General features: G+C 35.7%; 1 protein-coding gene across 1 annotated transcript in view; it reads right to left on the bottom strand.

Annotated features, from left to right (window-relative positions):
• Positions 1–14592, bottom strand: part of LOC125236252 — a 164842-nt gene that overhangs the window by 38486 nt on the left and 111764 nt on the right. The window contains exons 3-5 of the mRNA XM_048142944.1: positions 8598–8785; positions 5422–5523; positions 2468–2576 (exon numbers count right to left, since the gene is read on the bottom strand). Of these exons, the coding sequence (XP_047998901.1) occupies positions 2468–2576; positions 5422–5523; positions 8598–8785 (399 nt within the window). The remainder of the gene's footprint in view (positions 1–2467; positions 2577–5421; positions 5524–8597; positions 8786–14592) is intronic.

Below are 14592 nucleotides of genomic sequence, written 5' to 3'. Positions count from 1 at the left end.
AAATTGGATTCAACATGCTAATTTCACATTTCCAACTCTAAGCAAGCCCTTTGAAATAATGTTTCCAAGTTGATTTATGAGGGAAATTCTATAAAAAGGAAATCAAGTTAGTGCTCGTGCCTCGTGCGGAAATATAACTTAAAATAAGCGGGCACGGTTACGGGACAGGGCCATCAAAAATGCAAAACGTGACTTCATTTTCGCCGCGACGAGGTGGTACAAACCATCCGCCTCCGGTTACGGAATAAACATTCAAAAATAAAGACCAAACTGTACAAAGTAAATTCTAAACGGAATTTTAATGTTTCACGGTTTTGTCATTTCAACCCGTTGTTGATGATAATAAGGGACGTGCGTAGTTGTTCTGTACATTGTACGAATATGTACAAATGTTTATTGTAATGTACCTGCCTTTCTTTGTGGTTGTAAATTTTTGTGTTCCCTTTGAAATTTTCTAAAAGCAAGCATTTTTAAAAGCTTTCGGTCCACCCGACCGTGTGATGTTTTAGAAATGAGCACCTTTAATGGTTTTACGGTTCCGAGTTGCAATATACTCGTATGAGTAGGCATCAAGCTTAGTCAAAAAATACATCAGTAAAAATGACTTTCGCTACTTCCATTATGATTTTTCTTTTTTCGGTATGATTTGTCCTTATTTTATTTAGAATAAATAAACCCAACATTAAATTTAATATTTGGCATGCAGATAGCTTGTAACCTGGATGAACGTATATTTCGACTAATCACATCACCTAGCCTTTCACTTTGAGATCAAAAATGGACCCAGAGAAATGACTTTTAATGTAATTTGGTTAGCTGTTTTCGTACATAAAAAAATGTTTCTAAAACAAATACTCGCAATATTACCTGAATAATAACTGAAATAAATATAAACAGCCAATGAATCACTTACTTAATATGCTCAAAGACAAACGAGTATTATAATTATATGGGCTTATTGTTCATGTTTTTTTTTAGTCACAGATCATTAACCATCGTCTCTCGATATTTCGTCTCGTCTCTCGAGGATTAAAATTTCTAGCACCTCAGTTGACAGTTTGACCCACATAATTTAACTAGTATGTCTTAAAATTGTTAAATACTAATCGATGTTGCCATCTATCAAGCGGTCAGCTTGGTGGAGTGTGATCTAAACAAGCATCGACTTTAGACTTTATTTATCTTATTCGGAGTTTTCTATACATATAAATACCTCTAGTTGATAAACTTTATCTTATCTTCGACAGGGCCATCGTTTCATGTAGCTATTGAAGACATCAAAGAAATACGCTCCTACCTATCTCCTCGTACCTATCTCGTTTATTTGTCATAAAATATTCCAAGATAAAATAGAACATACAAACAATCAGTTTCTGTAAGTAAGTAGGTACATAGTAAACAGGTATATTAGGTACCCATAAATATTATCAGTCAGTCAGTATTACATTGCTTTTGAGATTAATATTTGAAAAAGATTTTCAAGACAATTAAGGCGCTGAAATATTAAAACGCGACGCGATGCAACGTGTTAACACGTTGCAGTTTGTTAGAGCGTGGCGTCGCGTCGGATTTTTATAGTGTAATTCTAGTCATATAAAATAGGTACTACAATTTGATTCGACTTAACACGCCTCGGGTTTAATGTGTCGGCGTCTACATGGTAGAATGTCATTGGTATCAAAGGTTTGATAAAAACAAGTTACGGATTTTTATATAAAAAAATATGGTTTGTCACTAGGGAGAAATACTAAAATATAAAATCTGTGTTAGGTATATGTAAACCAATGTCAGCCGCAGCTCTTTGCGTAACATTCGACAAGATCTGATGCCGCGTCGCCGTTTTGTTCATGAAAAATTTGGTATGTGTATGAAAGATCACAGGTATGAAGATTCACAGTCTGAGAAAAAAAAATAGATTTTCCTACGCTGCGGTGTTGACACACTGCTGATATAAGGTGACGCATCCTTCAACCATAAAATCAAATAATGCACTCTGCCGCGCTTCTTGCTCGCCTACTTCCCAAAACTCGCACTCTTCCCGATATTGCGAGAAGCAAATTTGATTTTGCGCCAGGTTATTCTATAAGTTCGTTTACGGCAATATACAATTATATTCGTTAGAGCAGAAATAGAAAATGTTATGAAAAAACAGAACTACTGTTTTAAAGTGTGTTTAGACTAATCCTTCATGAAAATTTGGCGCCTTTGAAATGGTCCAATAACCAACACTTACAATTACAATATAAATCTAGGAGACGATTTTTTTATGCAATAAAGTTCGTGTAATGGCAACTACTCAAATGGAGTAGGTAGATTTCATAACTACACAAATGAAGTAGATTTCATTAGTAACCAATTCACCACATAATACTTAGTCGAGTTTTGTAGTATCTGATACTAGTATAAATAGAGAAACGTGTCGCCAAAATTCACGATGTGTCGCCTTAATTAAATTTATAAAACTTACCAACAACATCTAGCCGTAGAAATATACTGGTGGGCGGATGAGACGAAACTTGGCACTCGTAAATGCCTGCATCACGACTTTGGACGAATTTCACTTTCAGTGTCCAGTCCTGTAGCAAATTAAATAAAATATTGTAAGAATACGAGTATTATAAACTATGCCGACAATGAGAAATGAGAGCTAGAACGAGTAAGTGGATGGTGATAAGCAATAATGTGTCAACCCACAAAAACTAAAAAAATGAGATTTTAATGCCATGTTATAGCTGGATTTTTAAACTTCTATTTGCAAAAATGACCTTTTCATTTTGAAAATTTTCACTATCCCAAAAGTAAAAAAATAGGTTAACACAAATCCTTTATCGTGTGTTGCCTGTTTTGCATTAATGTGTCAAGAACCTTAACTTATTATAGTAATTGGCAGAAGACATATTTAAATTACAATAATGTGTTATGAGGGTTGACTCAACGATTTTTTTACACTTGACTCATTCTTGCAAAACGCAAAAAATGACATAGTTACCCACTATGAGACTTGAATGATTATTGCAAAATGATATTTTATTCGTTGTTTTATGCTACGACCCGTGTTATAAAACATAAGTCATTATTGTTAAATTATATTCGGGTCATAAATTGTTCGTTTTTGGTGTAAGTACCATGACACTATATTGTAAAATATAACTGTTCATATTAATTTATATTTGAATAAGTTATGACTTAGTCCATTAGTATATTTTTGCACATGAATGGTAAATTCAGTACGAAATTGAACATTTTAAGTCATGAATATACATATTCGTTATTATAATTTGCAAACATTTTTTACAAGTACGTGTTTATATAAAAATCTAATATAAGCTACAATTTTTTTATAATTACTAATTACATTAAGACGTGTTAATGTATTGTATGCATAAAAATATTGTTTGATTTTTGAATACTTACTGAATGGTAGTTTATTATTTTGTTAAAGATATTTTATGTTTTGTTCTTGTACAAGTCATGAGTTATTCATAATTTAAATGACTTAGTCTATTTCTTAGCGTAAAAAAATATTTTGTTGTATATTTTAGATAAGTAGTTTATTTTTTTTAAAGATGATTATTTGGTTTTTGTAACGATTTTTTGTTGAAAAAGCACAGATCATTTAAATATGTGCCTAGAAATGATCATTACTCTAATAGTTAATTTATAGTATTTTATTCAACAGGCGTTTAAAGGAGGTCAAGAAATATGAGTGGCGTACTTTCCACGAATATTTTGGAGTCAGTTAAACACCATTGCATACAATACTTTTACAACGACCATGCACTTAGTTTTTAATAGTTTTTTTTAAATAATTCTCGCGAAATTCACACTGTTTCCTGTATTGCAAAGGTTTGCACTGTCAGCTCAGCTGCCCAAAGCCTTCCCGCGCACGCACGCAGTATCGTTAATGCAATGCGTTGCCATGATTACAGAACCAAACAAGGCGTTTTCAGTTTTTTCGATACGCACAATCCTGTAAATGACGAATAACAGTTCGGGAGTAGAAAAATCATTAAAAGGTTTGATTAATAAATAATGCATTGATTCCTACATACCTAATAACATAAGTGACCATGACTGATATGTTACTTAACACTTATAAAGTTAAAAATATGCATAGGTAGAGTATTTCACAACAACAATTTATGTGCTTTAACATGTTTATTTAAGACTCATAGATATTTTTAAACAATTAGCAAAAGTGGGTTAAGTATCATAACACAGTCTTGAAGAAGTTTGACGTCGTCGAACAATTCGCAATAAAAGAAAAGGGCATTATTTCGTCAAAATGAAGTTTGTTTTGAAATTAAGCTACAATAATCACTACTACTGAACGTATTATAGCTGAAAAACACAACAATCTATATAAAAACAATTTTTTTTAAGAGAAACACAAAAAAATGAGAAAAAATCATTAGACGCCATTTTCTCAAAATGGTTGGCGTGTGGGTTGACACATTGTTGCTTATCAGCATCCAAGTATAAGGCTGGTTTTAGTGTCACGCTCACGCGGACGGTCCGCGCGGAGCGATCCGCACCGGACTAATATGTAGGTATGAAGTTCAAATCAGGGAGCGTTTTAAAGTGGCGCGGACGGGTCCGCGCGAACGACAACGTCAACTTCATACAAATTAGTCGCGCGGATCGCTCCGCGCGGACCATTCGCGTGACACTTAAACCAGCCTAAATCCCGATAAGTGCAGGAAGGAAGGAAGGGAAGGCCTTTGACCTAAAGTGGGACACATATTAGGCCATTAAAAAATATAGAAAATAGTAATTGCTATTTTATTTACGCGATGCACAAAAAAGGAATATCTTGTTTTGAAAATAAGAGACAAAATCGGTACAGTATCAATGAAAATACAATAAGTCATTTGTAGTTTAGACATAATATATGATTAATATTTAGTTGTGTTTATTAAAAATATATTTTTCATTGATGCTTTAAAAGGAGGTTGTACTGTAGTTGCAGCTGGCAGTAGCATTGCTAATGTAGCGTTAATATTCAGACCGCACCAGTACTGCGGCAGCGTTATAACGCGGCAATACTGGAGAATATACTGCCTCAGAAAAAAAAATCAAGACAACAACATTATTTAATTACATACATTTGAGGTACCTACTCGTAAGTAATACTTACAATTTTTGTTATAGTTTTAAGTTTAAATTGACTAGGTACGCAGCTATGGGAACAAATCAAATCATTTTAATAAATATTTTGATTTGTGTTTTTATGTAGTCACACTACTATATATAAATTAAAAATCAAAATAAGATGTAATTTTTTTTTAATATATGACATCTTATTTTGATTTTTGACTATACCTATGTAAATTTAACAAAGTAGGTAAGCGGACCCCAGGCTCCCATGAGCCGTGGCAAATGCCGGGATAATGCAAGGAGGATGATGACGAGGTACTTTACCTCTGAATGTTGTAGATGTATAGCTTGAAACCTCTGGTCGGAGCTGTACGTAGTCAGCCCAACTGTGAGGAGGTGGTAGTCTTTTCTTCTTATCCATGATATCTGCCGACAAAGTAAGTATTAGAACCTTTGTTTGGCTAAGCAAAGCACGTCACTATCCCTGCGAGTACTGTGGGAGTTGTAAACAAGCCCGAGTTTCAAGAGACTTCGTTCGTAACAAACCAATCCAAAAGAGGGTAAATACTGACATAGCAGTCTCTCCTTCGTGAAGGTGGTATTTGCAACCATGCCGAAATATCGGAAACTCAGTAGAATAAATATGTAAGTAAACCTGGTAACCCTGTATGATTAATTGGGTAATTATTATATGTATATTAAAACAGCAATGGGAAATTGCTTAAGTCTAATATCTGATAAGAAGTAAGTCACGACGATGCTCAATACCGGTGTAATAATTTCCGAAACATTACACGGCTGAATGCCCCTTCTAATGAACGCAGATCATGTGCCATTGAATTCCAATTACAGTCACAATTGAGATCAAATTGTCCAGCCCAAATAATGAATAAAAGAAGAATATTTTTGTTCAAAGGGTAGATAATAGAAACGTACAGTTCGATAACTTATTTTTCTTTGATTGAACAGACGCGTATTGAAACGCCAGCAAGATTGAAAAACTTCTAATGTAAGAAGTGGTCTGCCTTTGAGATTTGAGTCAGTAATTTATTTAGACAGTGCGATTTTATCCAATAATGACAAGTTCAACTGCCTGTCATTACTAGCTATCTCTTTGATAATAATATATGTATATTTGACCGGAGCGTCTAGGTCTACCATTTAACTCGATTTGCTTTTTGTATTCTGATGTTCTCCTTTAGGCACAGCTCGCAATTTTCAATCGATTTTTAATAAAAACCAAATTCAATGATTATTTTTTCATTCCAGTTCCAGTAGGTACATAAAACAAAACCTCCTCCTCCTCTCTTTGGAAAACATAACATAATATAAAGAACTTAAGCGCCAATAGCATGTGTGGCGCTTATGACCACATGGCTGTCTTGTCTCACTTTTGCGTTTTCTCAGTATATCGCGAAAGTACAGTACAGAACCACTAGTAAATACCACGTGGAAGAGGGATGGACGGCAGGAAATAAACCATTAGTGTGCCACATGAAACAATCGTAACACGACGGCCATTTTAGCAGCCTACCTGAACCTGACTAATTAATGGCTCGCTTAATACGTTCGTAACGAGGAGCGTTTATTTACCTTGTTGAGTGGGACTAATGTGTTTTGTGCTAAGCGCTAGTTTGTACTGGGTAATTAGGAAAAAATCAAAGGTTAAGCGGGCTTGACGCGAAATGTATTTTGAGCCTTCCATAGCGAGCGCTTTGCGGATAAAGCGACTCCAACCCCTAAAGAAGAAGCTTAATGACACTGCATTTCTCGTTCATTCTCTTTATTACATTTAAACTTTACTTAACAGGTAATTAGCAGTCTGTTGACCTTTGCGACGGAAACATTGCAAGATAATAATCCCTATAAAATATTCAACTTGCTCGAGACTTAAATATAAAAGAAACAAAAGACTTCCATTAAAGTCATGCAAGTAGATTTAATAATTCACCTTGTATTTTCCGCTTCTTTGGTTCGGTGAATATAATTACCATATTATGAGTTTGCGAATTACGTATTTTTTGCAGAATCGACTGTTTATTGGGGTTCCTGTATAATTAAATTTGCGCAAAAATTAAAGCTTATTACGTGCGAGACCGGGCTCGTATTGTAAATTTTGCTGGTAACGTGAATTTATTTACAGTGAACACCTAAATTCTTGTTAATAATCATTCATTAAATTTAGGGTAAGGGAGAATATAAATATAACAATGAACATGAAAATAATGACAAATTGTAGTAGCAATGATTTACATTTATTTATTATCTTTACCAGGGGCGGCTCACTCCGCGATTCCATCGCCGCGCTACAAGTACATGCTGGCGGCCGCGAGTTCGCGGCCTAGTCAGGGGTGGCGCGCGTTCTCACGGAACGCACGTTCGCACTTTCTATTGTTACTTTACGTCGCGAGATTTTTTAAAGTTTTATATGCGGTGTCGGCGTGTGAATGGCTAATAGTGCTTAGTTAAATAGACATCATGAATAAAATAGGACAATCTTACACAGATCTACTATTGCTTAAGTCCCACGGAAAAGTTCAATAAGGCTTGTGATGTTGGAGCTTAAACAAAAATATATAAATACCTACTGTATAACTATATACCTACAAATTACACAAGACTGGAGTATAATAGTGTAACATTTTATCTGAGTATTAATTCGTTTTAATCCATAGGCAACCCTATCGTCCGACGCTGCGCACGTGCGGCTCGTTTCTTTGTTAGAATTTTGTAGGCATTTAAAAGGCGGCATTTCGTGAACATCAAAGCAGTGGGCCTTCTGTACTTGTACTATTATATATTCTGTGTCTTTACCATGTTGAAGCGACACCCAACCTTGTAAAAGCGTTTTCTCTTTTAAGTGTCGAGTCATCGAAAATCCAACTCATTTAATCTAGGGCAACGTAATGATTTCGACACAGAAAAATAACTTAGTCGCTAACCTACATCTATTTTTCTTGATCGTACCTACTTGAAATTATTTTCTGATGAAATAATTCAATGAGCGGATTTTCTGTTTCTACTGAGTATAAGAAACTACAAAGAAATCGGATCAGTTAACTATTTATGTATATTTCAACTGTACAGACACGCAAAAAAGTGGTTTACCATTTTTCGACCTTATGTGTTTAAAAATCGAGACTAGACTGACCGTACCTCTGCATTGCTATACCATACAGTTTGTTAGAAAACAAGTTGCGTTACATACGTACGTGTTGCCGTATCTATGTAACACCTTGAGGAGTTCGTTGAGCTCTGGCAACTTTACTCACCGCCAGGGACAGTGCGCTATGGTCTTGTATTATTAGGCTGTTTACTTCAAGGTGGGAGTATTTCTGCAGTCTAAATCTAACTACTATGTTATACTACGCAGAAGATTATAGATTTTTGTGGTTTCTTATTCAAGAATAAATTAGTTTTAATTTGAGATTGAGGAAAAACATTACTTGAGCAGCATATTAACAAGCAACGTCTGAATAGTAATTTAAGAAAATACTCACAATTCCATCACCAATATTCCTAATGACACACGGTAGCAGAGCCGTCGAGCCGATCTGTGACGTCACAACCGTGTTGTTTTCAGTAGCGAAGTGCTTCTCCGGCGTGTGGTAGATCTCATCGAGTGGCGGGAACGTGACCGTCAGCTCGTTGTGCTCGGGCTTCAGTGTTGGGGGCGACGATATTGGTGCTGGGGACAATGATAAAAGAAGATAAACTCTGCAGGCCTAGCGCTCGTCTGTTTTAGCCTATCGCGTCGGTGCAAATGCTCCCGGTTGTCCATAACGCCGTGGCTTGCGTGGGCGACGGTCGCGCGACCGTCGCCCACGCAAGACACGGCGTAAGCCTTTTTACTAACGCGAAACGCGAGCTTGAGAGACCCGAGGTGCTGATTTTTGAAATTCGAGCGCTTGATCTAGTTCCTTGAAAACCTGTGGAAAAGGACAAAATTTATTTTTGAAATATGTCTATTGGGAATTGGGATACCTACTATACTAGCGATATTGGCCAACAATTTAAATTTATAGAAGTGGGCATAGTTTTAAAAAACCGGCCACGTGCGAGTCGGACTCGCCCACCGAGGGTACGGAACCAACTTTATTTCAAACGACCTAATAATCTTATGTTTCTCATATAGCTTTAATGACGACTAGAAGTTAGAAGTACTAATGAGCATTATTGTGTATAACGCCATCTCTCGGTGAATTCGCTAACTAATTTACGCGACCTGTATAGTATGTTGGTTTTTCAGGGATAATTCTTTACAATGTTAACGTTTAAACAGTTTTTACTTTATTGGAAAGAAGATGGTTTACGTAACATCTCGTATTCATTTGAAGTACGGCAAGGGTGGTTAAATTGAAAGTAAAAATCTGAAAAGTTTTTTGTGAATAAAAAAAAATATTCCAAGATCATCATCATCATCATCATACAATCACGCCTGTATCCCATGAAGGGGTAGGCAGAGCACATGAACCACTGAAGTTTCAGTGCCACTCTTGGCAAAAAGGGGGTAAAATAAAACGAAATTGTGGCATTGCAGTAACAGGTTTCCAGCCTCTCGCCTACGCCACAATTTAACCCATATCCCAAAGTCGACTTCTACGACACCCACGCACGCGCACGCGTGTATTCCAAGATACAAACACGATTTTATTTTTCCTGTAATATGTAGCATAAAATCAATGTTTCCTAAAATTTTCAACAATTCAAATTCATAAATTCAAAAAAATTATACTTTCTACTTGTAAAGGTTTATAATGTTCACAACTACTCTAAATTTCAAGTTGATAGCATTAGTAGTTCTCGAGATATTTTGTACTGTGATAGACGGACAGACAGACGGACAGGGTCGCACCATAAGGGTTCCTGTTTGTACCTTTTTGGTACGGAACCCTAAAAAGAATAAACGAATTTCTTTTACAATTTCAGTAATAATTGCCCTATTGCAGTCAAAACCTGTCATACACTTTGTGATGGAAAGCTACAATTAGCCTAAGGCCTGATTTAGACGGCGTGCGAACTCGCATGCGATTTTAGTTACATTGCGTGCTGTTTAAGTTACGTACAATTTTGCACAACCGTCAATACCGCAATGTAATAAAACTCGTATGCGAGTTCTCGTACCGTCTAAATGGGCCCTAATGAACCGATTGTCTCTCTATAACCAGCCTTTAAACACAACATGTGCAATTGTGCATTGTACAGTGTTTGAGTTTTAAACTCCTCACCAAAGTTTATCTTCTTACTAGCTCTTGCTGGCGAATATATTATGTATTCGTGGAATTAGTAATTTAGGTCCAATACCATACAATATCTACCTAGCTACCTACACCACAACTAAACCTGTCCAGCGGTGAAGAGGTACTTAACACACACACACACACACACACATAAGATACACAGTCAGACCGACATACTTTCGATTATTGTAAAACAAACTTGCCACCTCATCACGTACCTACGAGTTGCTATAACAACCAAAGCAGTCAAACCTTAATCATCATCCTCCTTGCGTTATCCCGGAATTTGCCACGGCTCATGGGAGCCTGGGGTCCGCTTTGACAACTAATCCCATGATTTGGCGTAGGCACTAGTTTTACGAAAGCGACTGCCATCTGACGTTCCAACCCGAAGGGTAACTAAGCCTTATTGGAATTAGTCCGGTTTCCTCACGATGTTTTCCTTCACCGAAAAGCGACTGGCAAATATCAAATGACATTTCGCACATATGGTCCGAAAAACTCATTGGTACGAGCCGGGGTTCGAACCCGCGACCTCCGGATCGAAAGTGGCACGCTCTTACCACTAGGCCACCAGTCAAACCTTAATATCTTTCCGAAATTCTCTCGCGGAAAAGTCAACTTCTTAAATACATCAAGACATGATTTTGGTACGTTAATGCTCCAAGGAACGAACTTTTCACCAAGTTGGGCATAATTTTGGGTGAAGCATAATAATAGTATTGGACTAAGCTGCTTTCCCGAGTCTTTGTAATGCTTGTTCAAAATTTGCTCATTTGCCTGTGTAAATCATGTGTTTACTAATTTTGTTATGTAAATAGGTATTTGGGTAATTTCATGTAACAACAGTAAATTATCAATAATTTTGCATCAAGAGAAGATACCGGACTCGAAACTTGTATTTTCTGTCTAGAAAAATACTGTGCGTTCTCTTTATTTTTTTGGTTTGCAATAATCTATTAATCAGAAATGAATACTTACTCCATCATTCATTACAAGGTAAAATATAGGTCTAAGCGTCGTTTGGCTGGACGCTCTGATAGCTGACAAGGAAGAGAACTATCCGGGCAAAGTATAAAAGAAGACGTAAAGCGGACCCTGGCACTCATTCTGAAGAAAAATGTTGGTCACATAGGTTGAGTATAAATATACCTAATTACAGATAATAATTAACCTCTATTGTGACTATCAAGTATTAATTTAATTTGATGTGATTTAATTTAATAAAAAACACCCTAAGGTTGCAGGCGTCCATAGGTTACGGTGACCGCTTTCCATCAGACGGGTCGTATACCTAACTGTTTGCCACGTGCCGACGTGGTATTAAAAAAAAACTATATTTTTTTTTATGTAAAAAGAATGAGCCTGGAAGCTTGATTTAAATGATTATTTTTTAATACGTAGTATGATTAGACACATAGCACGGAGAGCAGAATAGTTATTTGTTATACAAGGGGGCAAAGTTGTATTTTAACGCTGAGTGTGGAATTGAAAAACGAGCAAGTGAAAGGATTCTATAGTTGAACCACGAGTGAAGCGAGTGGTTCGAGAATAGAATCCTGAACTTGCGAGTTTTTTAACACACGAGAAGTAAAATACATTTGCACCCGAGTGTAACACAAAACTTTTCCCCTCACTATAGCGAGGAAACTACAACTCAAAAAATGCGTTTATCACTGCTTCCAGTAGTTCCACAGGTGGTAAATCATCTTTATTACTAGATTCACCTGCTTTTATCAATTTTTCCCCTCACTAGCTCGGAAACACGTGTTTTGTCCTTTAATACCAGCGGGTAAAAACGCATTTTATCCACTAGTGGGTAAAGTAATTTGACCTTGAATAAAGTCAAATTAACTGCTTTAAAATTGATAAAAGTAGGTGAATCTAGTAATAAAGATGATTTACCACCTGTGGAACTACTGGAAGCAGTGATAAACGCATTCTTTGCGTTGTAGTTTCCTCGCTATAGTGAGGGGAAAAGTTTTGTGTTACACTCGGGTGCAAATGTATTTTACTTCTCGTGTGTTAAAAAACTCGCAAGTTCAGGATTCTATTCTCGAACCACTCGCTTCGCTCGTGGTTCAACTATAGAATCCTTTCACTTGCTCGTTTTTCAATTCCACACTCGGCGTTAAAATACAACTTTGCCCCCTTGTATAACAATTAAATAACTATTAAAGCAGTTAGTTTGACTTTATTCAAGGTCAAATTACTTTACCCACTAGTGGATAAAATGCGTTTTTACCCGCTGGTATTAAAGGAAAAAACACGTGTTTCCGAGCTAGTGAGGGGAAAAATATATTTTTATGAAACCTTACTGGAAAGCTCGTGATTTAAGAATCTCAACTGTGATCTAACAATTGCCAAGAGACTCAACGTTAGCTTCAGATTGTCAGCAGTCTCTTATAAATTACTTAACTCAATTTACGCTGGTATTAAAGCATGTAATATATAATAAACTAGCGTGCGCACTCACGGTGCAATCATCATATACGAGCCGTACCAGCATAATAATTATGCTATATAGATCGGTATTACATCGTATTATAATTATAATATAACCCATTGTTGCACTCGAACAATGCTCCTCAGTTGTAACTGTTGTAAGATGTCACTGCGATGTAATACCGATCTAATACTATAAACAAGTGACGTTGATCTAATACTATAAACAACAACCAACCTAAAAAAAATTATGTACCTACCTGAAATAAATCTAATATTTGACATTTTATTTCAAGACTTAACTTCGTAAGTCGCGGCGTACTTATATAGTCATACTTGTTATGGAGAATTTTTGGCCAAAAGCTGCACTTTTAGATGGAAGCAAGCCGCTTTGCATGGTGATAGTAGACATCAAAGTAACCGATTTTTGCCGAGGATATCGAAATTTCATCCATTAGGAAGCCGAGCGTAGCGAGGTGTTTTATGAAAATGAAAAAAATTTATATCTTTTAATTGTATCGTCCGATTTTGACAAAACGTATCTCAAATAAAAGGTATTGCTTTATGTAATAAAAAAAAATTAGAAAAAAATATATATTATTTATTTATTGTTTATTAAGAAAAAAAATTATAAAAAAAAATACATAACATATAAAAAAATCGCACTGAATAACTTTAAAGAATGACAGGATGTACAATTTCGATATCTCAGTTTTTTTAAATCAAAGACAGATAAATTCATAGTTGAAAACTAAAGATGGCATCGAAATCGGATTAGCATTTTTTAAGATATAAGTTGCCAAAGTTGGGAAAGTTTGCTTTATATGGCCTCTTTGAAATTCCTTTGCCAGAAAGTCAGAAATAATATATTTTTCTTACACAAAAAATTACATAGCGACAGTACACATCAAAATAAAATAAAAAATTTCAAGGATATCATAATTTCATCCCTTAGAACGTCACCAGTTGAGATACGTTTTGTTAAAATCGGACGATATAATAAAAATATATATGTTTTTTCATTTTCATAAAACACCTCGCTACGCTCGGCTTCCTAAGGGATGAAATTTTGATATCCTCGGAAAAAATCGTTTACTTTGGTGTCTACTATCACCATATAAAGCGGCTTGCTTCCATCTAAAAGTGCAGCTTTTTTTTCATAACTAGTATGTAATGACTATTAGTAAAAGTACCTATAAGTACTCACGGACTTTAATTGCTGAGCCAATTAGAGGCCAAGGCCAGGCTAGGTGTCCAGTATAAAATGGGCTGGAAGTGGATGCGCAATTAAAATCCGTGACTGTACAAATTATATTCGAGTTTTAACTCTTATAGAAATAAAAGAAAACTCCAAATTCAAAATCTAAAAAAATAGCCTAGGCTTTTATATGGCATAGCCACAAATGATATTTATTTCCGGTTATTACTGGTGCAGACAATTATTCTCTTAATAACCACAAAATTAAAATTTACATCACATAACTTGAGAAATTATGGTTTATCACTGGGTACTCAATATTGTCTTCGGTTACCGCGATAGTTGCTCACGAAATAAAACAACTAACAGTGTGTGAACCAGCCTTAAAAAACTATATTATTTATGGTTCATTAATACTTTTTGTAAGTTGGTAGTTTTTGCAAATTGTAATTTTTCCTCAGTCACCCGTTGACCACGAACGCTGTAAAGTGCTCGAAACGTCGGGATGAATTGTAAATTCATTATACGCGATATAACCCGTTTCCATAGTTTTATTTCGTGTAGTCGAATTGAGTAGGTACCTACTCAATTCGACTACATAATTCAATATTC

Source organism: Leguminivora glycinivorella, chromosome 2 (genome assembly GCF_023078275.1).
Source record: "Leguminivora glycinivorella isolate SPB_JAAS2020 chromosome 2, LegGlyc_1.1, whole genome shotgun sequence".
Lineage (NCBI taxonomy): Eukaryota > Metazoa > Arthropoda > Insecta > Lepidoptera > Tortricidae > Leguminivora > Leguminivora glycinivorella.
Note: the sequence above shows the minus strand (reverse complement) of the source record. Positions and strands in the feature narration are given on the sequence as shown.